This window comes from Ochotona princeps, chromosome 2, assembly GCF_030435755.1.
Source record: "Ochotona princeps isolate mOchPri1 chromosome 2, mOchPri1.hap1, whole genome shotgun sequence".
Taxonomy (NCBI): Eukaryota; Metazoa; Chordata; class Mammalia; order Lagomorpha; family Ochotonidae; genus Ochotona; species Ochotona princeps.
The window spans coordinates 23,002,579-23,026,306 of NC_080833.1; the positions used below are offsets into that span (position 1 = coordinate 23,002,579).

General features: G+C 58.9%; 1 protein-coding gene across 6 annotated transcripts in view; it reads right to left on the minus strand.

The window, feature by feature from the left end:
• The window catches only part of ADGRB2 (adhesion G protein-coupled receptor B2), a 33,622-nt gene extending 18,787 nt beyond the window's left edge, over window positions 1-14,835 (minus strand). For all 6 annotated transcript variants that reach the window (XM_012928803.2, XM_058678180.1, XM_058678177.1 and 3 more), the window contains exons 1-2: window positions 14,699-14,835; window positions 6,956-7,820 (exon numbers count right to left, since the gene is read on the minus strand). In XM_012928803.2, coding sequence (XP_012784257.2) covers window positions 6,956-7,805 — 850 coding nt within the window. In that variant the 5' untranslated portion in view covers window positions 7,806-7,820; window positions 14,699-14,835. The remainder of the gene's footprint in view (window positions 1-6,955; window positions 7,821-14,698) is intronic.
• Window positions 14,836-23,728: the final 8,893 nt, after the last annotated feature.

Below are 23,728 nucleotides of genomic sequence, written 5' to 3' on the forward strand. Positions count from 1 at the left end.
GTCCCTGGAAAGGGTTGCCAGCTTGGCCCAGTGACAGCCCCTCACTGAAAACACAGCTAAGGAAAGCTGGATGGCATGGCTCCTGGGCTGTCCATCTAGACTGCCTCAGGCCCTACCTACACCAGTTATCAACAGACACCCAGCAGATACCCTTGGGCCCCTGCAGATCTGGTGGTACCACCTCCCAGCACCTGTCTCAGCATCTTGTCAGTCACCCACGCTGCACGCACAGCCCAATATCCAGGAAACCCACCAAACAGGGACGCGAGGGCTGTGAGCCTGGTCTGCCTGTCCCACGTCCTCCCCTCACTGCTGACCCACCATCTATTACACCATCACCAAACAGGGGCTGGCAGTTTCAGATTCCACCCTGTTTGAAAAGTCAGCCTCTGGCTGGGGTCTGGCTTTTGGATCCCTCTGCCAGCCTCCTGGGGCTGAGCCAGAAAGAGTAAAGCAGAAGCCCCAGGCCACACAGCCAAGCCCTATACTGATTGCTTGCCTCTGTACCCCTCCAGGTTGGAGCACCAGCCAGCTTTCCCAGGAAGGAGACAGAACAGACCTAAACCATAAACCATCACAGCCTGTAGTCAATGTGCTGCAGCCCCAGACAGGACAAGTCTGCAGGGCCCAGGAAGGACTGGCAGGCCCAGGAAGGGGGTGAGTATCCTGTCCAGAGAACCCCACGGCCTGCCAGACCAAAGTCTTTGGGGCTTGCAGTCCACTCCCTCAAGGCTACACCCTCCCCCACCCCAAGACAGTTTGAGTACAGTAACACCTGTTCAGCAATGCGCATGCTACATCACCTTCTTTGATCCTCCTGAAAGTCTGTTTTTTTTCCCTAATGCAGAGAGGCTGGGGTGGGACTGGAACCCAGACCTGCCCACCTTCGGAGGCCATGCTCTTATCGCTACACTGTGCTGCCCTCAACAAGATGTAGCTTGGCCTGGGCAACCTTAGAGTTGCCTTCCCTTGGACCCTCACCTTCGCTGTGGGATCTTGGCATACCTACTCCCTGCTGCCCTGCTCCTTGGGGAGGTCATGCTGACCACCTTCCATGGCTCCCCACTGCTGAGCCCAGCGTACCCCAGCCTCTGCTGACTCCGCCAGCCCTGCTTACCCCTTCCACCAGACAGCAGGGTACACTGGTCTGAAGGACAGGGCCTGGTGCTGGAGCCTGGTGGATGGGGAGTGGGTTCTTAGTTCTGCACCAATTTGCTGTGTGCCCTTGGGCAAATCACATTCCCTCTCTGAGCTCCAGAGTCTTGACCTGGAAATAAGGGTTGCACTTCTTACCACATAGGCTCTGTGAGACTTCAATGAAATAAGAGACATGGCCAACTCAGCGCACACAAAGAGCTCTCAGGCAAAAGATGCAGGTCCTTCTGGTCCCTCTGTGCATCAGCAGATTCTGGTCCCTCCCCTTGGAATCTCCTTCCCTCTGTCTCAATCTGCTAAACTCTTTCTTAATGACAAAGGCCACCCCCTCCAGGAAGCTTTCCTAGGCTGACCACACAAGCAGTTTTGGGTATGCTGGCCCCCTTTTCTGTGTCCCAGGCCACTGCCACTTGCTGTAGTTGTATTCTGGCCTCATCCCTCCTGGGATCCTGAGGATGGGTCTCATCTCCCATAGCCCTCTGGCACAAAGGGCACAGCCAGGCATTCAGTAAGCGTGGACTACACATTACTGGGGCAGCGGGAGGGTACCTTACCCCAACCACACTGTGTCTCACCCCCCAGTACCCGCAGACAAGTGGGCACAGGTTCCCTGGAAACACCCACTGTGCCGATGCCCCAGCATCTGCTATCCCCCTCCCCAACTCTGCCAGTCCTTTCAGCCTCATATTGGAAACTACAGCCACTGCACCCAGCACCTGCAAGGAGACAGCACTGCCATGTACACACTGTTCTTCCCTCCCAGGGCCACCCGGCTTTTCCCGCAGACTGGCCCAGAGCTCAGAGCAGGTACCAAGCCAAACACTTGATGCCCAGCTCTCTAACGTTCCACTCCCCTCCCCGAGGGCTCCGCAGCTGATCCTCACAGTGCATCCCACAGGGAAGGACATAGCTTTGAAACGTTCAGATTCGGGCCCGGCACAGCAGCCTAGCAGCTAAAGTCCTTGCCTTGCAAGCACGAGAGTCCCATGTGGGTACCAGTTCATATCCCAGCGGCCCTGCTTCCCATCCAGCTCCCTACTTGCAGCCTGGGAAGGCAGTAGAGGATGGGCCAGGGCCTTGCAACCCTGCGCCCATGTGGGAGACCCAGAGGAAGCTCCTTACTCCTGGTTTCAGATAGGCTAAGCTGCAGCAGTTACAGCCACTTGGGGAGTGATTCAGCAGATGGAGGATCTTCCTCTCTGTCTCTCCTCCTCTCCGTATATCTGTCTTTCCAATAAAAATAAATAAATCTTAAAAAAAAAAACTTCCAGACTATCCCAGCAGTCCAGTGCCACTGGGAATGGTGCCAGGATGCCAGTCCCCTGCAGCAACTCTTCCCCCAGCTTAGCCCAACCTCCCCCATGTGGCCAGAAACTCCAGCAGGGGCGACATCTGGCTCAGCCTGTCTCCCCACAAGACACCCCCAGGTTCCTGCAGCCTTCGAGGGAGACCTGGGCCAGCAGGACGCTGATGGTGACCCACAGGCACGCCCCTGTCCCAAGCTCCAGCCCCTGGCACACTTCACATCTGAACACCCTTGCACCTGCCATCTCCCCTACCTCAAACGCCCTTCCCCGAGTGGGGTTTCCCAAAGCACAGGGCAGCAGCTGATTCATCAAGGTGCTGTGAGGTCACCCAGGTCATCAGGAGCCCTCTCTGGTCTATCAGCATCAGGGAGAGCACGTGCCAGCGGGTGTGGGCTAGGCTACCCTGACCTGCCGTAATTAACATCTCCCTCCTCCCCTTTATAACCTCGAAAGTGTCCCAGTTTGGATGATAAATTACATAGCCACCTCCCTTCAGTCCTTCCAGCTGTGAGAAGCTCCCCGCACGTGATCACTGCTCTTTCTAACAAACCAAGAGAAAGTAAGAGCAGCTTGCGAGAATCTCACCGTGCCACGTTGTGTCTTTATTTATGTTCTACTTCAGATGAGTGATACCCCGTCCACATGTGATACAGAATTTCTTTGCAATCTATCAAACTTAAAAAGGGATTCCATTCAAAGAAAAATTTCACAGGCCAGGGAGTTCCTATTCACACCTCAAAACTCAGTTCAGAATCCACCCTACCCCTCACTCTCCTGCTTGTCAGGGGAGTATACAAACAACGGTCCCTGGTACATGAAACTGACACCCCTGAGCTGTGTCCTCTGGCACGATGAACGCTGTCTGTGGTGTAGCTCTGCCCATTTGACAGGTGCTGAATGGGCATGAGGCCAAGTCAGCACACAGAGGTGGGGTCAGGGCTATGGCACTGACCACCACTGGGTACTGGGGGCTCACTAGAGGGCACCAAGTACATTTGTCTCTCACTTCATTGGCTCAGCACCAGCCAGAGGCTGGGTGACAAACTGCTCTGATCAAGACCTGAAGATATGTGCAACAGGGTGGCTGGGGCATGAGCCCTGCTGGGACTTTGAGCCCTGGTGTCCTGCTCTGTGTCCTATGAGCAAGGACACAGATTGGGGCTGTGAGCACTCTCCTCCACCCACCTGGAGGCCCCCAACAGGCAGACAGGCAGGGTCCCCCTTCCTGCTGCCAGAGCAAGCTGGCCAAACAAGCACACTAAGCCTCATTTTGGAAAGGAGTACAGCCACCTGCTTCCTGGGCTGGGCTGGTGAGAGGCAGCTTCTGGGTGGGCCCTTAGAAGGCCACATGTTGGTGCAGGGTCATCCAGGCAGGGACAGGGACAGCAGTGAGGAGCCCAGCTGAAAGGGGAAAGGAGGATAAGAGGAAAGGTCGCACGGGGAGTCGCTGCCGGAGGTCACAGTGATGTTTGAATGCCAGATTGGGCAGTTTGGCCAGCACCGGGCAGGCGCTGGGGGCTGGATCACAGAAATGACACCAGAGAACCAGATATCCTAAGGGCCAGTACAGGCAGCATCCTGTACACGCAGCCAGCAGTGGCATAGTGGGGGATGACCTAGTGGCCTCCCAGGAACAGACCCCAGGTTCACCTGATGGCCACAATGGAACAGAGCCTGATGACGGGGCAGGTGAGCGAGCAGCACCATCACACTGCAGGACAGTGCACCTGCAGGAGGTAAGCAGTGGCAGGGGGCAGGAAGGCACCCCACGAGGGGGCTATTTCTCCTGCATGTCACTGCACAGCCATGGCCAGAGCTTCTTTAAGGCTGGGCAGCCACTGGCAGGCACCATGGCAGGCTAGCAGCCAGCCTCAGGCATGGAGCTCTGCAGCTGGCACTGCCTCTGCGACCCACCTTGTAGCCAGCCTACATGCCTGTCCTCTACCCAGCTCCTTCCTGCCTATCTTCCGTTTCTTCCTCTGCCCCCACTTAACAGATTGCAGCAGCAAGATGGCACAAATTTATGGCTCAACTCACCAAAAATAACAAGAGATCTATCAAAGGCAGTTTGCGTGAAATTAACAGGCGCCCAGACCCTCTTGTCAAGTGCACTCAGCTCCGAGGCAGACCCAGACACCCTGCTCGGTCACTGTCCACCAGTCCCCTGCCTCTTTGTTCTTCTGGTAGCAACCCAGCCTGCCTTACTCGGCCTCATCCCCAGGAAGATGGACGCCACTGCCTTGCCCCAGTGCCTGGCAGAGGGGTCTCACTCTCCCCATTCACCACCATCCCATGCTCCCACTCTGTCAGGGAGCATCAAGTGCAGCCCACGCTCCAGCAGCCCCAAGGGTTGGGCAAAGGTGGTATGGCCACCAGGCACAGACAATGCCATGGCCCTCAACCACAGCCGGGCACGTAGAGCAAACAGCTGTGCACCTGGCATCTCTTGTACCAGCAAAGTTGGGCAAAAGGGAGGAGGTGGCAAAGCAGAAGAGCCTCTGCCTACGAGGGCAGAGAAAGGGGCTATGCCAGTACATTAGCACTAGTGAGTGCCATGTGAGCCCACTTATGACAGCTGATGCCACATCGCCTGTGCCAACTCCCCACGGGGCCTGCCCTGCATAGTGAGTGCACAGAGCTAGGTTGAGGAGCACAGGAGCAAGAGCAGAGGTCATGCTAGGGACAGCTGGGAGCTCCAGCCCCAGGTCTCGTGCCCAGGTACCAGCAAGGTACCCTACCACCCACCTCAGGGTCAAGAGACCCCTGCAGAAGTTCTAACGACAGTACCCTTCCTGTCCCCAGTCCCCTCCAACCTCCAAGGATCCCCAGCAGCTACCAACCAACTCTTGCTTCCGGCTTCCACCAAGCCCAGCTGGCCGCTGCTGGCTCTGTGCTCCACATGGCAGCCTGCCCAGATGGTACCCGCCCATGAGGGCAGAGCCTTACTCCATCCCCTGCAGACCACTGGGCCGACAGACCTCAGAGAAAGCCAGACAAAAGAACCTGCCCACAGCTGAGCAGGATGGAGGAGGCCCCTGCAGAGTGATAGGCAGCAGTGGTCATGCAGGAAGAACCATAAACCTCCTGATATACGCCCGGCACTCTCCGCCGATGTTCGACAAAGAAGCGAAATCCAATTTCTTCCTGCAGGCACTAAATCCCAGGCCAGCCTCCAGGGCCTGTAACCTGCCCACAGCCTGGCTGTCACTCCGACAGCTTCATCGACCACTGGTAGAGGCCAAGCTGGCCTGGGAGAGAGGCCATGGCAAGGCCACTAGGCCCTCACTGTGGATGGGCACCATGCCTGGTGTCTCAGAGGAGGGTCCCCCTCCAGAGCCCTAGAAGAGGTTACTGTCCATGGTAGCTGTCACTTGCAATTGGTTCAAAGACGGTTCCCAGGCACACATGGACACACATACACGCAAACACAGGTAGCTACTCAAGGTAACAAAGACAAGGTAGCCCCAAGCCCAGGGCTGGAGACAGGTCCTACCTTCCAATATGCTCAGCCACCCACATACCAGTCCCTGCCACCATGGAATACACTCAGTGAGATCCTGTTAAAAGTAGGCAAGTTCCTGACTCCCCAGCCAGGAACGATGAGGCCTAGAAAGGGACAGAGGCCTTGCAACTAGGAGCAGAGCTGGGGACCAGACCCAGCAGCTCCCACCACCACGGCCTCGGCCTCCACTGTCTAACTGTAGCCCAGCACCCAGTCCACAGCAGGCATGTGGACCCAACCAAAGGCTTGGGTCCTTGACACTGCAGGAGGCGGGATCGGTGAATGCAGCCGAGGGGGCTGGGGTGAGAGCGGAGCAGGCAGGACTGGAGGACTCACAGAGCTTTTTGCCCAGTCAGCAGGAAGCTCTAGCAGCTGGCGAACTCGGTCCCAGAAGACACAGGCCCAGAGGGGGGAGCGGGGAACGCTGGGAGCCCAGCCAGCACAGCCCTGGAGGGTGGCCTTGGAGCTCTTGCACTCGGCTTTGCCTCCCTCTGACCCTGGGGCCACTGCCAAAATCCCTGACCCGTGTGGGCAGGAACACAGCCCTGCTCACTGCTTCCCTCCAGTCTCCAGCAAACTTGTCAGTATACAGTGCCAGGCCCTGCCACGGTAACCCTGGCTTCAGGCTGTCGCTGCTTCCACTGCCTGGAAGGCCCTCACCACTCACTCCTTTGGCTCGCTCACTTCTGCCTGTCCTTCAGGTCCCTTGCTCTGACAACTGTTCCTTCTAGGAGCCACCCTGGCTGCGTGGTGGGGGGGGGGGCTCTCTCTGGGTTGGCATGTCATTCTACACTTCCTCAGCTGTGTTGCCCCCATCTAACCACCCAGTCTGCAAACTCCCCTGGAGAGGGCAATCTCACCCCAGCACAACTCAGTGACCCCAACATCTGGAGAAGGCCAAGCACAGGGATGACAGCGCCAAAAGTCCCCAGCCACCACAACCCCCTCCCTCCCCCACCTCCAGGCCCAGCCAGGTCCTGGTCAGACTCACCGTATCTCATCTCGGTGGTGAACAGGTCATTACTGCTCCCCGAGTGCAGATCAGCCTCAGCAGGTGGGGCGGGGCCCCCGGGCACCAGGGCATTGGACAGGGTGTAGGTGGCAGGAGGACCCGGCAGTGTGGTGGTAGTGGTGGTGCTGCTGCTGCCACTGCTGGAGCCAACCCCTGCCTCCCCAGGACAGCTGCAGCCTGGCTGGGCAAAGCCACAGGCCCTGCCAGCTGCCCGGCCGCACTCCTCGCTCCAGCGGCAGAGCACGCCGCAGGTAAACTGGCTGGAGTTGTTGTTGTTGATGAGCAAGACCTCCACAAAGCGGAAGGCCAGGGCGGCGGGCGCCAGCAGGCGTGGGGCCTCAGACGGCTCTGCTGACAGGCACAACTGTACAAAGTTCTTGTCGAAGTGCAGAAAGGTAAAGGGGCCCGAGCCTCCACACAGCTCCAACCCCGCAGCCTCCTCATCCGCCGCTGCTGCTGCTGCCGCCACCGCCTCCTCCTCCGGCCGCCCCACCTCTGACTCTTCCTGGGCCACCGCCTGCTCAGAGCTGGATCGCAGGCACGTGAAGTTGACCAGGTAGTGGTCCAGGGGCAGCAGGCGGGGGGCAAAGTGGGTGCACACCTGCTCCTGGCGGTTGAAGCGCAGGTAGAGGGAGTACTTGGTAGGATCGGGGTTCTCCAGGGTCCACGAGCAGCCCGAGGCGATGGTAGGAAAGAGGTCCTGCAGCGAGAAGGCTCCGTAGAGCACTCCCGAGGCCAGGGCAGAGCAGGCGCTGGGGGCGGGGTCGAAGGCAGCGGCCAGGCGCAGGGACAGAATCACAGACAGTAAGAGGGGACAGGCTGGGGTCATCCTATGTCCCTTGCCCTGTGGAGAGAGACAGAAGTCATGGCCAGCACAGGTAGCAGCAGGTGCTGCCCACCACAGACCTTAGCCTGACGGCTAAGAGCACCTTCTTGTCTGCCACCCAGGCCCACCTATGTGGTCTCAGACCTCTCTGAGCCTCACTTGCTTTCTCTGTAAAACAGAGCAAGCAGAGGATGGAAAGAGCTGGAATGAGGGCACAGGCTCAAGAAGGCACAGGGAATGCGGAAAGCCCATCAGGAATGTTCGTTCTTATCTTAGCCCATCAATCTATCACACATTCAGATCCAGCCCCAACCCCAGCTCCGCCACCTGGCTTTATTCCCTACCAGGGCTGTTCTTGTCCCAGTGTGTGAGATCAGCTGTGAGGCGTGGCACGTGCCAAGCCCGTGGTAACTGTCCAAGCAAGTAGGTAGGACAATGATCAGAGCAAATCAGGGTTAGTCCTGGAGTGATGTCATGCTCACTCACTGCACTGAGTGGGCAAGAAAGTGGTGGAGTCACAGCCCTGGGCTGTACCAATGGCAGAACCCTGCGAGCAGTATGCTGTACCTGCCTGGACCAAGAGCAAGAAGCAGAAGACAAGCTATGCCAGGCTCGAGTCCCTGGGCAGCCAGTCACCAGCTTTTCCTCTTCTCCCTGTGTGGCCTTATTCTGCAAGGTCTGGCTCAGGGCCTTCCAAGCCAGGGAAAGCCACTGGCCTATTGTTACCTTTGCCCTTTGTTAATTCTCCAGGGTTCAATCTTGGGAGTGGATCTTCAAGGCTCCTAAGAGTGGGCGCAGGAGTTGGTTGGCTTCTGCCTTCTCTCCAAAAGTGACACTAAGCTAGGCTCCCCCAGCACATGCCCATGCACTCCAGGTCGGGGAGGATAGACTGGGCCCCGTGCCCCACCCTGATTTACAGAGCAGTCAGGCCCGAGTGAAGTGGGCTGGGGAGGGGAGAGCAGCATGGGCATCCCTACCCACCAGGCCAGGACAATGCTGTTGCTTACAGCACCCAACCTCCATTCCAACTCTTTAGGTAAGGGAGCCTGGCCCAGGGTCAGCCCCATGTCCAGTCCTAAGCCTGAAGGGACCCACATGGCCTCCTCCTCCCTGTACTGCACAAGCTCACAGCACTGGCTGGCCCCTAATGCCCAGCTGTTCAGCGACAACAGAACAGACCTCAACACCAGTTCAGGATCACAGGAGAGAAGCCTGCTGGGACTGCCCTCTTGCCCACCTGCTTCGGGGTTTTCTCTCCTCCCTCCCTTTGCTAATCACTCGGGATTCAGGCCAGATGGGCAAGCTACTAGCTCTGGGAACGGAATCACAAGCATAGGGAATTCACAGGTGTGGCTGGATCTTCCCAAGACACAGCTGCTCTCCTTGGGGACAGATTTCCCCCTTGGCTATTCAGGAATCTCAACAGTGGAGAGGAAGAAGGAGAGGACTGGGATCCCCACATCCCAGTCCCTGGGCTGCAGCCACGGAGCTCCCCCAGCCCTGGAAGCCACATTCCCACACCCTGGGCGGCTGAGCCAGGCCAAAGCCGCAGGTGCAAGCAAGCGCCTGGCTTCCCAGCTACACATACAGTGGGGCAGATGATAAGGAAGGGAAGTAAGCTTAAGGCATGCCATTCAACCACTCAGCCACCCTCCCCTCCCCCAAAAGACCCCCTGGAGTTATTCAGCAAGGCTGCATTATGCGCCCCCTTTCTCAGTAGTCCCCACCCCACATCATGCTTGTCCCACACTGCTCAGCTTGCCCAGCCTGCAGCAGCAGCAGCAGTGAGCAAAGCCAGTGGCTGATGATGAGTGACATCCAATCCCCCCAACTGCCCCCAATTATTTTTAAGCAGGCTGCCAAAAATCAGGCCATTGGCTGCGGCTCACATCGGGGAGGGGGACTCATTATAATTGGTTTCCCCTTTCCTGCTCAGAGCAGGGAACTGCCCTCCCCGACACACACCCACTCTAAGCTACGTAGGCCTGAACATCCTGGTGGCCCAAAGACCGCCACACCCAAAAGTAGGCATGTGCACAAAGATGTTTACATACGTCCCACATATGGACACCCATGTGCACAGATGGGTGCAGACCACAGGCACATGACCTCACATGCCCTCAGTGCTTGCACGCCCATGTACACGGGTGTAGAGTCAGAATCCTGTACACACACACACAGATTCCTGAGTGTGAACAAACACGCCTGACCCTCTGAGGCTCAGCACATGACAGCCACCTGTGAGGTGTAACCTGCCCTGCTTGCTCCCTCTTCCACATCCCACCAAGAGGCCCCAATTCCCTGGCTCCTCCAGAACTGAGTCACCTGTAAACCCTAGCCAAGCCCAGGCCCAAGCGCCCTTGGCTGGCCAGCCTCTACCATACCCCTTCCCTTCCTCTCTGGAATTTCCCTCTGAGGACAGTGCCCCTCACAGTTCTGTCATTCAAGGCTCCCTTTCTGTGTCACTTTCCACCCATCCACAAAGACCCAAGCAGAGTCTGAACGATCATTCCAGATCCTGCTGGGTGCATGTGGCCAGTGCCTGTGCCCCTCAGGAAACTGACCCAGAACCCTCATTCCCAGCCTCGACCTGCAAAGGCTAACTTGGATGGGGCACCTGCCTCCTAGGTGGCCCATGAGCATCAGCCACAATTAGCCTTCCTGTGCCTCAGTTTCCCTCTCTGAGCAGTGGATCACCATCCTGCCCGGGGACTGCTCATCGCTCCTGTGGACACGGGAGTGCATGCACTGAGGGTCTGCACAGAGCCTGCTACACATGGTCCTGTCCCCGCCCCCTTCTCTCTTCTCAGACCCTCACCAATGCCCCCTCTTGCCTACTGAGGTCTTCCATGCCTCTGCTTCAGGGAAGTCCCTCTGGGTTAAGCTTCTAAAGGGGCTTAGAAGCGGGCCCGGCGGCGTGGCCTAGCGGCTAAAGTCCTCGCCTTGAAAGCCCCGGGATCCCATATGGACGCCGGTTCTAATCCCGGCAGCTCCACTTCCCATCCAGCTCCCTGCTTGTGGCCTGGGAAGGCAGTTGAGGACGGCCCAGTGCTTTGGGACACTGCATCCGCGTGGGAGACCCGGAAGAGATTCCAGGTTCCCGGCTTCGGATTGGCGCAGCACTGGCCCGTTGCGGCTCACTTGGGGAGTGAATCATCGGACGGAAGATCTTCCTCTCTGTCTCTGCTCCTCTGTGTATATCCGGCTGTAATAAAATGAATAAATCTTAAAAAAAAAAAGGGGGGGCTTAGAAGCTTTAAGCCCACTTGAGACCACAGACTCCTGTATGCACAAGAACTAGAGACAGAAGAGGGCTGGGGTCGCAGCAGGCTGACAGGGTCAAGAGCCCAGGCTGTCTCAGGACCTCTCTCCCCCTGGCTCTCTGCCCCCAGCATGGATGGAGAAGGGCATGACCTTGGCCTTGACACACAGCATCACTCACTGAGCACTGCTGTGTGCCATACACTCCACAGCAGCTAATCTCATTCTCCTTACCATCATGTGAAACAAGGACCCCCACCCACCCACCCATTCTACAGAGGGTCAATTGAGGCGTGGAAGGGTTACGTGGCTTGCTCAGTCTGTCGCTGGCCACTCCGACCAAGCTTACTTGGGACCCCTTCCCCTCAGACATCACAGGTCTGGGCAGCCTCCGGGCTGCCCATCTGCACCAAAAAAAAAAAAAAAAAAGGAAATCAAAGGCTTTGTGAGGGAGGACCCAGCCAAAGCTGGGGGCCTGTGGGAGCACCTCAGAGCCAGGGCCGGATTGACTCCCATCGGTGGTCAGGCCAGCGGTGAGCTGGGACGCCGGGAGCCCAGGCTGCGGGCGGGGGAGGGGCGGGGGGAGGGGCACGGCGACGCGCACATCCGTCGCGTTTATCCACCTGGCAGCTCCAATTCGCCGGCCCGTCACTCACCCTCCGCCTCCTGGGCGCTTGCTGCCGGGCTGAGCCTAGGCCGCCAGCAGGCCCGGACCCCCACGTGGGGCCTCCACGGATTTTCGGGCGGTGCACCGATGGAGGGGCAGAACCTTCGGGGACCCCTCTTTCCGGAGCCCGAGCACCCGTGGAGTGTACGCGCCTCCAAGGGTGGGGGGCTGCTGGGCGGGGCCACGGGGAGGGAGCGACCCACTCTGGGGTCCTCCGTCGCTACGTGGGGAACTCGGGGGGGGGAATTTTTAGCACACCCCAAAAGATGAGGAAAAGGCGGGCAGAAGCGAGAGGGGGCTGAGGGGCGGCCCCCAGTCGCTGGGGGTGGAGCAGTGCGGCCAACAGGGGAGGGGGCGGTGACTCAGCCACCCTCCAGCCACCCTCCAGCCACCCTCCGCCTGCCTCCCCGGAACTTTGCAGCAGCTGGAGCCGTTGCTACAGGAACCTCATGCTTTTGTTTCTCAGTGCCAGCGCCGTCCGGGGGCAGGCGGGTCCAGCCACACTGCCGTCAGGATTCGAGCCCCCTTCCTCCCCATCACCACACCGGCCAGGCTCTGGGGCAAGGTTGCTAGCTACCTCTGCCTTGGAACCCAACCTGCCCTACAAAAGTCCTGATACCACCTAACCTTCTAGGGGCTCCCCTGGGCCTCAAGGTAACAATTTCCAGGACCACCTAACAGGCCACCTACCTTTAGGGGTCTCTGACTTGGGTTTCTTCTATGTACTAATCCTTCTTCCCCAGCCCCTGCACTTAAACCAAGACCTGGGACCTTGTCCCACCAGTCACTGATACCCCCTTGGCCAGACCTGCTCCAACAGCCGCTGGAGGACCCTTGGGAGGTTGGGGGACTAAGCCATCCGGAAGGACTGAAGGTAGTTTCCCATGATTATGTTCTGGGGGGTTGAAGCAAACCCCCCAAAACATGTTTCTCCTTTCTGTTCTGGGATGAAGTGTGGATGGGGAAGGGCCTGACCTTGGCTTTGACGAGCGGCATCCGACACAGCATCACTGAGCGCTGCTGGGTGCCAGACACTCCACACCAGCTAAGTTCATTTTCCTATCAACCATGGGAGGCAAGGAGCCCCCCTGTGCCCATCCTACAGATGGTCAGCTGAGGCTTGGAAGGGTTACATGGCTTGCCCAGTCCACAGAGCTCAGGCACCTGCCCCAAAGCGGGGTTTCTAGTGGCCAACTACTACATTGCTTAGGAGGTGGAGGGGAAGGTTAGAGGCCAGCTGGGGTCTCCCTTTGTGTGACAGAGATGTTACCCACAAACACATCACACAAGACCTGTGCTTTTCTGAAGCGCAATGGGGGAGGGGTGTGCCAGGGGAGGAAGTGAAGGGGGAAGAGATCTCTTCTGACAATCTTGGTGGATGAAAGACACCCCCCCTACACACCCCTCCTGACCACCATCATCGAGGTGATGTGCATAGTACCCACAGGGGACAGTGTCCCATGAGGTGAATTACCCCATCCCAGGCTCTGCTCGAGATAGAACTCATCTGGACCCCTACCCTGCTTCGTGGGAAATACCAAGGGGTAGACAGACAGGGGTCCCCTGGGGACACCTGCCTCAGACTCAGACTCAGCTGATGCCAGAGGCCAGTGCTGCTGGTCTGTGCCTCACGTCTTCCAGGGTGGGGGTGTCAGGACTTGCTGCTGGGATGACCGTTCCCCCAGCCGCCCCTCAGAGCATATGGCCTGCCGATCAGGAGTGTCTGGGCACACCTAGCAAGACGGTACCCGTGCTCACCCACCAATCTCCTCTCTCCAGGGACTCCCCGGCGCTCCAGCGCCAAATCTCCAGCCACCGCTCAGGCTCCGGCTGCGGAAACCCGGGGTTACCGGCGGGAGAAGGGGCGGCGGGTCCCAGACTGCGGCCAGGGGGCGCCAGAGAACGCCCAGGGACCAGGCTGGCAGCTGGCGAGGCGGGCAGGCGGGTGGCATCTCTCGGCCCGGGCACCCCTCCCCCCCACCACGACCGCGGCCAACCGACCCATCGCCCGCTCCTCACTGGCCGCGGAGCGAAGGACTTCCCGCGGCTGTGCCCTAGGACCCGTCCGGCTGCAAGAGTAGCTGCCAACTTCACAGCCTACAGCGCCCCAAATCATGCTGGCCCCCAGGGCTGCGGGGAGCGTGCGTCTGGAGTCTGGTTCCATGCCCCGGGGCGGGTGGGAGGAGAGGGGTGGGGGATGGACACGGAGTCTCTGGCCTGAGAAGGACCCAGGACGTCAAGGGATGCGGGTCCAGCGGAGACTGGAGCTAGAGGGGAGGGGGCTTGGAGCAGACACGGGGGACGCGGCCCCAATTCTAGGCTGGGGGAGGGGTCTTGCAGCAGAGATGGGCGAGGGAAGGCGGGACTCTGGGCAGATATGGGGGAGGGGGCACTCGGGACAGAAATAGAGGGGAGGCTGGTGCGGGGGTGCTCAATAACTCTGGCTTAGGGGACAGCAACGACTCCGGGCAGAGACCAAGTCGGGGAGAGGAGCGGGGCCCGGCATCCGGAGTAGGAGAGATGGGGGCGCAGGGGGGCACAGCGGAGCCGCAGGTTGGAGAGAAAGGCTCTCATCAAGGGTGGGAATGGGGAACGCATCGCAGGAATCCAGGGCGAGTTACGGAAGGACTTGAGACCGCGGTGGGTGCACGGCCTGGGTTAGATTCCGGGGGGAGGGAGATTTAGCAAGCTGGGTGAAGGGGGTCGGCCCAGGCATGGGGGAGGGGTGGGAAACAGGCTCGTCAGAGTCGAAAATGGCCTCATCTGCCCCCCTCTTTCCCGCCCCAGGTTTGGGAGTTCCCTAAAGGATGGGGGCCGGCTGAGCACTAGCTACAGTTCAGGCCGGGGAAGAATTCAGCAGAGACCAGCTGGGGGAGCGCCCCAAGTCCCGGCCGGTGCGGAAACTCAGGACGGCGGCGGGAGGACTCAGTGCCTGGGGCTGGCTCGGGGCTTGGGGCCGAGCACTCACCTGGGCGCCGTCAGCAGCAGGAGCGGGGGCCGGCGCTGGCGGGGGCGGCCACGGGGCGCAAGTTTGCCATCCCTAAGGCGGGGGCCGGGCCGGGTGCTGGGCAGCTCTCTGCAGCCGCGCGCAGGGCCGGGGGCTCCAGCCCCGCCGAGCGAAGGGTGCAGAGAAGACGCCGCGGAGCGCGGAGCAGCGCGGGGCCGGGCGGGCGCCGGGCCGGGCCGGGCGCGGGCTCCTACCGCCGCCGCTGCCACCACCGCCGCCGCCGCCGCCGCCTCCTCGCCGCGCCGCCTCCCGCTCCCCCTCCCCGAGCACCGCCCGCGCCGCGCGCCGCCTCCTATTCGCGGGCGGTGGCCGCAGCCCCTGGCTGTAAGCGCCGGTGCCGCATCCTCCTCGGTGTCCGAGCGCCGCCGCCGCCGCCGCCTCCACCGCGGCCGCCCCGGGCTCCTCCGGCCGCTCCGGCCGCTGCCCGCAGCGCGCGCCGGGCCGAGTGACGGCCGAGGCGGGACGCGGCGCCTGCGCGGGCCGGGCCCGGGAGGGGGCGCGCGCCAGGCCGGGCGCGGGGAGCCGCGGGAGAAGGGGCGGGGGGCGGGGGCGACGCGCGCCGCCTCCCGTTAAAGGGGGAGCAGCGCCAGCCGAGCCGATCTCGCCCTCCCCCCCCCAGTCCTCCTCCCCGCCCTGGGCCCCAGGTAAGCCCCCGCCCCGCCCGCCGCGGCCTCCTGGACCGCAGGATGAGGCGATCCGCGACGCCCCCCCGCCCCGCGCCTCTCCAGCGACACTCCGGGCCCTGAGGCAACGCGCGCGCAACCAGGGTCTCCCGCTCCCCGCCCCCTAGTCCCTCCGGAGACGGAAGCGTTGGCCCCCTCGTTCGCATTGCATATCGCGTGTCGCTGTGGATGCAGGTGCCATTCGTGGGCTCTGAACTTCGCATATGCATACAGGTGCCCTAAGCGTGCCCTGCAGTGCTGCCCGGTTCCCGTGCATGAAGAACTACATGCGTTCATAGAAAATTAGCATGTGCCCAGGTCCTGGATGCCTGTGTGCTTATTCCGGTGCTTAGAGATGCTACATGTGTCCCAGCTTACAGGTGCCACACGTGCTGTCGGGAGCTGGTACGTGGGAGCCATGTATGTACACTGCAGTGTGGCATGTTTGCTGCATTCTCTGCTATAAACTCTGCAATGTTGCATGTCCCTAGGCACGGGGATGCTACACGTGTGCGTGGATTACATGTATTCCCTGAGTCCCTCTCTAGTCCCACTAGTGCCTTTCCCCGTGCCAGGGGCGCCCCCATGTTGCATCTGTTTGTGTGGAAGCAGCGGAGATGTAGGGACCCACCCCTTCCCCATGCTGGCACTGTGCCCAGGAGCAGTAGGGTGGAGCCTGCGCCTACAGGGTTAGGGTGGTGCCCAGGGAGATGCCCATGGCTCGGAGCCCCTGGTCGGGCGGTTTGTGGCCTGGGCATGCTGCCACCAGCAAGGTGGACAGGCTGGGGACACGCCGTTGCATCCAAAACAAGTAGGTTGGTTAATCCGCCGACTGTGGTCCGAGGCGGAGCCGGCAGGGGGCAGCTTTGCCACGAGGGTGGGATGGGTTCAGGACGGGACCTTCTGAAGGTGCTGTAGCCAGGAGGGTGCCCAACCTGCCACCCAATCCCGGCGAGCCCTAGAGCCCTGGGAGGGGCTGATGAAGCAGAGTCCACCTGCCTCCAGGAGCAGCAGCCGGTGGAGACCAAGAGCCCCACTCCGAATGCCCTCCCTGGGGCCTCCCCCCAGCAGTGGCAGTGACATTTGTTGTGAGTGATTGTGAGAGATTATCGACTTTAATGGAAGGAGGTAATAAGGGGCAATGAAAGAATCTCACCCGTCACCTTAAGGGAATTTATGAGGCTGTATGAGGCAGGGAGGAGGGATGGGCAACACCTCTCCACCTCCCCCACAGGGCCTCTGGTCTCCTGGATTCCTGCCAGGCACCCTCTAGCACACCAGCATCTTGGAGATCTCTGAGTTTGGGGGGATTCCTGGGTTCCTGCTGGGCACCCTCCTGCACACCCTGGCATCTCACAGTTAGCAGGCTCAGGCTTTGCCATCTGCAGAGGGTGCAAAGCCACCCTGGACACTGGGAGAGCCCACGACCAAGAGGAGTACCCCAAAGTGGGCACAGAGGCTGGGATGTGGCCTTCCCACTAGGATGGGGCCCTCAGACTCCCTCAGCATACCCCACAAACGCAATCCTCCCTCCCTCCCTCCCTCCGGAGCTTCAGCCCCTTCCCCTCCTCCAGGGAGCCTGCCTGCCTCTTGATGAATATTCATGATCATTAGCATACTAGAGACCCAGAGCCCATAGAAAGGCAGGCAGGTCTCCTGCAGATGTGATGCAGCTGGATTCCTTAGGCCTTTTTCCCCTTCCTCCCCCACCTGCTCCCCCATGGCAGGAGCCAGCTGGGTGAGGGGGTGGGATAGCAGGGGCTGGCTCCAGAGACACAGCAGTTTTTTGTCTGTCCTTCTGTTCTTTGGTGGCCCTTGGAGTTCTCAACCCAGTACACTCAGCCACAGAAATGTGTGTCCTGGGAAAGACAGGTGTCAGATAGTTTGAGGTACAGGCAGAGTTGGTATCCCAGCCCCCTGGGGGGTGCGGAATCCTGCAGACATAGGGATGGGGGCTCACCAAGGCTGCCAGAGCTAGGGGAGGAGAGCTGGATCTCCCAGGGTTCTTGTGGAAGGAGGCCAGATCGTGGCCCACCTTGTGGAAGGCTCCCCGCCACATCAGGGCTTCTGTGCCTCCTTTCCCAGGAGCCCCTGCCCTTCCAGACTCACTCCAGTGCTAATGTCGCCCGGGAGGACTTGGAGTAATTACAAATCGTTTCCATATTCAAATCCAGCTGGTTGAAGAAAAATTACTTCTGCTTTGAAAGGCCCAGGCGGGGGTGGGAAGAACCAGTCTTAGCCCCAGGAGAGACCTCCAGGGAACCTGGGACAGAGCCAGGGCAGGAGCAGGGCTAGCAGCCGGTCACACAGCATCAAAGGCTTGGGCAGGGGCCTCCCCCTCGGCACTCCTCTCTCCCTGGACAGAGGACAAGGATTCCAACCCATCCACCCCATTATGAGGTGGAGGGGACCCTCCCAGCAAGTGACTGGATGCAAGCCCCCTGCCTTATTCTTCCCCTAGCACCCCCCAGTGGGGAAAGGTGACCTTGGGAAGGCCTCTTCTGCCTCTTGGACCTCCGTTTCCTAATCGGGGAGGTGGCAATGGTGGCTGGACTCCCATGGGAAAGAAGGTGTGGATTAGCCAGGGCCCTGCCCCCAAATGGGGCCTTCTAAATATGATTTTATGGCTGCTTAATGAATACTGTTGTTAGCAATAACCAGCCCTGACTGCCTGGTCGGGAGGAGGCACTGCCCACGAACCAGGCCACAGAGGGGCAGCCCAGTAGGGGATGGTGGGTGGAAGACTGAGAGCTCCTATGGCCTCTGCTGCATGGCCGCAGCTGCGTGGCCACAGCCTCCCGCTGGGCCAGCCACTGCCATGCTTCATTGCCCTTTAAGCAGATGAGAAAATGTTCATCTTCCCTTCCCAATGATTTATTTGGCCCAGAGCCTAGGCAGCTTGCCTTCCAGCCGGTGGGACTTTGGGTGCCCCTCGTTCCTGGCCACCATTGCCACTTTGCCAGCACCTACATCCACTTGTGGCTCTAGGCACCAAGGTCTCTTTGCAGATACCTGTCAGGTGTTTCTAATTCATCCAAGATACCCCACTCCACATGGCAATTTTCTTAGCAGGATCTGCCCAGAGCTTACAAGACCAATCCTTCATGGCTCTGAACAATATGCATCCTGCAGGACCAACCCACAAAAGCTGGGTAGTGTTCTCCATCAATAGGCAATTCCTGCAGAAGGGTCTTGGGTGGTCTTCCCAGGCACATCTCCTACTGGAGGGTGTGCACAGCTGTTTAGAAAGCCTGGTATCCAGAGACGACTTCATTCAGTCATTCACTCATTCAACAGATAGATGTTGAGTACTTACTGTGTTGCAGTTCATCAGTGTTACTATCTCCAAAAGCATCCATTCTCCAAATCCCCCATGCTACCATGGGAGCCCAACCACCATGACCATGACCCAGGGCCCGTCTTCTCCCTTTTTTCTGGGCTCCCACCTCCATATCCCCACCATCCCTGCTCAGTCCAGCCTGCTGGGGTGCACAGACCCTTCATTTATGGAGTGCTCCTCCTTCAGCCCCTCCGGCAGCTTCCCACTCCCCCCCCCCCCGACATGGGAGCCTTCCCACCCACCACAGCCTCACCCTTTCCAGCTTCTCCAGAATCCCTCTCCATTCTCCACCTCCTCCCTACCCCATGCTCGCCTTGCTGTTCTTGGGAAACTCCAAACCCTCCCCACCAGCAAGTCCCAAGCTGACCGCTTCTTACCGGGGAAGTCTCAACTTTGATGTCACCTCCTTTACGAGGTCTCCCCTGACTGCTCCATCCCAGGCCCCTAGTGTATTTCCTTTGACTACATTTATGACTCTGAAAAGAGGTTGTTAGTTTACACACACACCACCCATCTCCCTCTGCTCTGGTTGTGAGTTGTATGAAGGCAGACATTTTGCCCATCCATTCATAGACACTACCTCCATGGAAGGATATACCGAGTCCCCTGGCACCTAGCACCATACCAGGTACAAGGTAGGTTCTTCGTTATCTTAAAAAAAAAGATTAGGGCTGAGTCAATTCAAAGCTAAGAATTCCATCCTGGACTCCCACATGGGTAGCAGGGGCCCAAGTGCCTAGGCCATCTTCTGTAGCTTGCCTGGGAAGTTCAACATGGAGTTGAATTGGAAGCAGAGTAGCTGAGACCTGAACCTACATTTACATGGGATGTCAGTGCATTACAGGCAATGTTTTAACCCACTGCCCCACGATGCTGGCCCACAGGTAGGTTCTCAATCCATACTTGTTGCGTGACTGGCTGACGAGAGGCCAACCAGGGACCCTGTCCACATGAGCTTTTCCTTGGCAAATCCAGGTTTCAATTTCCCTTGTGATGAACAAGGAAGAGCCCAGGTTCTGGGGTCCCAGGGCCCGGGATGCTGCCCCTCTCCTCACTAGTTGTGCCACCCATGGCAGGTCCTCTGTGCTCTCTGAGCCTCAAGGTTCTGTGAGATGGAAACAGTGGTCCCCACATTGCAGCACTGATGTGGGTCATGTGGGACAATGAATGGGGATGTCCTCCCACAGGGCCATGGCCAGAGAAGGGTCACTTCCATGGAGGTGAGCTGCTCTGGAGCTGGCTCGAGGCCAGGGGCTGTGCTGGGTGCTGGGGCCTTGACCTGGATGCCAGCCCACAGCCGCTAGAAGAGCCCAGCTGCCACGAACCACGTTCCCGCCCGTGGGGTCCTGCCTGGGAGCGTGGGGATCCCTGAAACCAGCCCTGCCTTCCTGGCAACCTGCCTCTCCTTACTTGAGAGCCCCCATTCCCTGTTTTCTTGGGCCTGCATGTACAAATAAGCGCATCTCTGGGCACACACATTAGATTGGGGTTCACATATAATACACACTGACAGGCACACATGCGCACAAACACACACACGTTTTTCTGGTCCAGTGGGGACTTGACTGGTTTGTTTCTCATTCTTCTCTCCTGTTCTAGGCTGTTAGACACATTCCCACATTCCCTCCCCTGAGGCAAGCCAGGACTGACTGTCCTTTCTAAGTTCTTCCTGAGGTCTAATCCCATCCTCTCCTGCTACAGGCCCTAAGGACAGAAAGCCCTGGCAGTGAGTCCAGAGGGTCGTAGATGACAGCACCATGCCCTGTATCCAAACCCTGCAGCGGAGGTACCAGAGCAAACTTCCTAACAGGGGAGACGGGGAGGAGAACTCAGCAGGCCGCCAGGAACTGGAGTGCTCTCAGCAGGTATGGGACACACTGGCTGGAAGAGACTGGGATACCCCAGGTCCTCTCACTCCTAGGCTCTGCGCCACCTGGGTCTTGCAGAGCAGGGATTGTGCCAAGCAGGACACAAAGAGCTTCGTAGCAGGGGTGGGGTGCCCTGGGTCCAGCCCGTGCATGAGCACAACCCCCCATCTGCTGTGCGCCCAACATGGGGCCAGCTGCTTCTCACTTAGTAAGTTAGTCCCCGAACAGCCCTGAAATTGTCATGGGGGGGGCAGATTTAGAGAGAGGCCGAGACAGGATGGAAGCTGTGGCCTCATTTCATTTGCTCCAGACCCTGCCTTAATCTTTGCTTCCTCCTCATCATCATCACCACCACCCTACAGAGGGCAGCATGAGCACCTACTAGGCAAAAAAAAAAAAAAAAGAAGTATTTTAGGGTTTTGCTCCCCCGCAAGAAGCAGCTGAGGCTGGAAACCCAGATCTGGAGGAAGGAATTGGGATGCAGGAGCGATGCACAGGACCAATGACCCTCCATGCCTCGCTGGAGGTGCAAGTGCACACCTCCCCTCGCTTGAATGCACAGGACTCAGGCAAGCAGTGAGGCCAGCACTGCTGCATGCAGAAGGAGGAAGGGCTTGCAATCTCCCCCACCCACCCTGGCACAGTTCTGACCTGGGGTACGCCCAGGGCATCGGGCCTGTGGATGGGTGGGTGGGGGAAGGCTCCCATAAGGTGTGAATGATGGAGAGAGCCCCTCTGCTGCAAGTGCCTCGCGGAGCAAGTGTTCTGCGTGTCAGAGTGGGAGTAAGTGGGGCTGAGCCCGGGTACACGTGTGGGCGGCGGCGTGCGTCAGTGTGTAGGGGGGAGTCTGTGTAGATGTGGTGTGCCCGTGCGCAGTTTTGCTGTGTGTCTGCCTGGGCCTTGGGCGGCAGGAGCCTGGAGCTGGCTCTGGGCTATCTCCTGAGTGTGTGCTGGTGTCTTTGCCTGCAGGGCATGGGGCATCTCAGTGCTTTTCTTTTCTATGTTGTGGATGTGCAGCCGTGCGGAATGCACACACGTATTACGCTTGGGGCTTATGTGTGCCCCCGCACCCGCAGTGCCTGGGTGACTGTGCGGTGTGTGGACAGGGTGTGACTTGTGTCATAGAAGTGTGTGTGTAGCCAGTGCAGTGCCTCCCTGTGTTAACTGTGGCTTATGCCTCCGTGGATGTGGATGTGTGTCGATGGAGAGGTGTCTGCAACCTCTGTGTGTGTGCCTTCTACTGTGTGCGGGCACAGGCAGTGGGGTGACCATGTCTTATGTAAATAGTTGGCATGCACATGTGCATCTGTGGTGTGTGCCAGAGGGTGCTGGCAGGCCCCCAACTTCCAATAGAGTCTTATGTGACCCTGCTTGGCATGTGTGGGGTTGGGCATGGGTGTGGGTCAGCCTGTAGCACTGGGATTGGTCTTTAGGGATTCTGGGGACTCATCCTTCAAAGAAAGGCCTCTCAAGCTCCCAGGCTGCGGTCTTGGCAGTGACCTCCCTTTCTAATCAGGTTGGCTGGTTCTGGGCCTGGCTTCCTGCTGGTCCCCTTCCTGTGAAAGCCTGGAGACTAACCAGGGCCAACCAAGTCAAGGTCACAAAGCAGCGAAAGACAAGGGGACTGTTCTGCTCTGGTCGCTGAGCCTGGCACACTGCACACAGGGATGCCCCGCAGGAGTCTCCCCTGAAATGAATGTTAATTTCCGTTGGGGGCAGACAGGTGTCAAGGGAAGAGCCCTGAGCCGGACAACAACCATCCAGCCCACAGGGCCACTGAATCACAAATGATAAAAGAGATCGAACTGGGGCCCAAAGGCATCCATGTGGCTGACACTGTGTCTGCTGTGTTTGTGTGCCTGTGTGTGTGTGTTTGTGATTTTCCTCTGTGTACAAGCTCTCACATGGGTTCTGAGTGTGTCGGAAGGCTTGAGGGTTCATGGGTCAGTGCCACTGTATAAGCATCTCTGAGAGTAGGGCATGTGCCTGTGTGCTTGGAGGCATGTATTTGCCCCTGTGAGTATTTAAGGAGAATGGGCCAGGATTGGGAAGCAGTGGGTTAAGCCTCAGCCTGCCACACCAGTACTCCCAAGGAGCACTGGGTCAAGTCATGGCTTTCTCTGCTTCTGACCCAGCTCCCTGCTAATGTGCCTGGGAAAGCATCAAAAACAGCCCAAGTGGTTGAGTCCCTGCCATCCATGTGGGAGACAGATGGAGCTCTAGACCCCTAGCTTTGGCCTGGCCCACCCCCAGCCTTTGCAGCCATTTGGGGTATGAACCAGTAGGTGGAAGATCTCAACCCTCTCTCTCTTTCTTTAACTGACTTTCAAATACATCAATAAATAAGTAAATGTATATATATATTTTACAAAAAGGAGCGAGACTGAGCATGTCTGGGTCTTGTGTGTTGTGTTCCAGACCCTGTGCGTGTGTGAGAGTGTGTGGGTGTCGATGTGTGTGTGTCTCCACTGTGTTTGCAAGGGTGGGTGTGTCTGTGGGAGAAGCGGCTGTCAGGATGAGCGCGTGCGAGCGTGCAGAGCCAGCTTCTGCCCCCGCTGCTGTGCTGCTCTCTGCACGCACCACCTTCCACTCACAAGGACCCCCAGGCCCATTGCCAGCCATGGACACTCCCCGACCAGGCCCCAGCAGCCGTGCACGCAGACCCATGCTCGCCGACCCGCAGGCGCACAATGGGTTCTCCGGAGGCAATGGCTGGAGAGGATGGGCTGTTAGCAAGAAAGGCGGAGCGGCTGGATTTCTCACTGACACTCTGCTGAGGGCAAGGGGGCAGCCCATCCATCTTGGGCAATGGGCCAGCCAGGCTGTGAGATCTTCACCGTCTTGTGGAGATTCAAGCAAGAGGCAGCCCAGCCCCACACAGGCACCTGCACATAGGTACCCCAATCCAGGCATCCCTTCTGGTCATATCCTGCACATATGACATAGGCATGAGTGTGGAACAGGTCCTGGTCCACACCCAAAAGTACACACACACACACACACACACACAATTATGCTGTGCTTACCCAGACACTCAGCCAGTTTGGTGTGTAGTCCTTGCACTCACTTGAAAAACCTACTTGCCCAAATCCAACCAGGACTCAGAAGTTCCATAGAATCA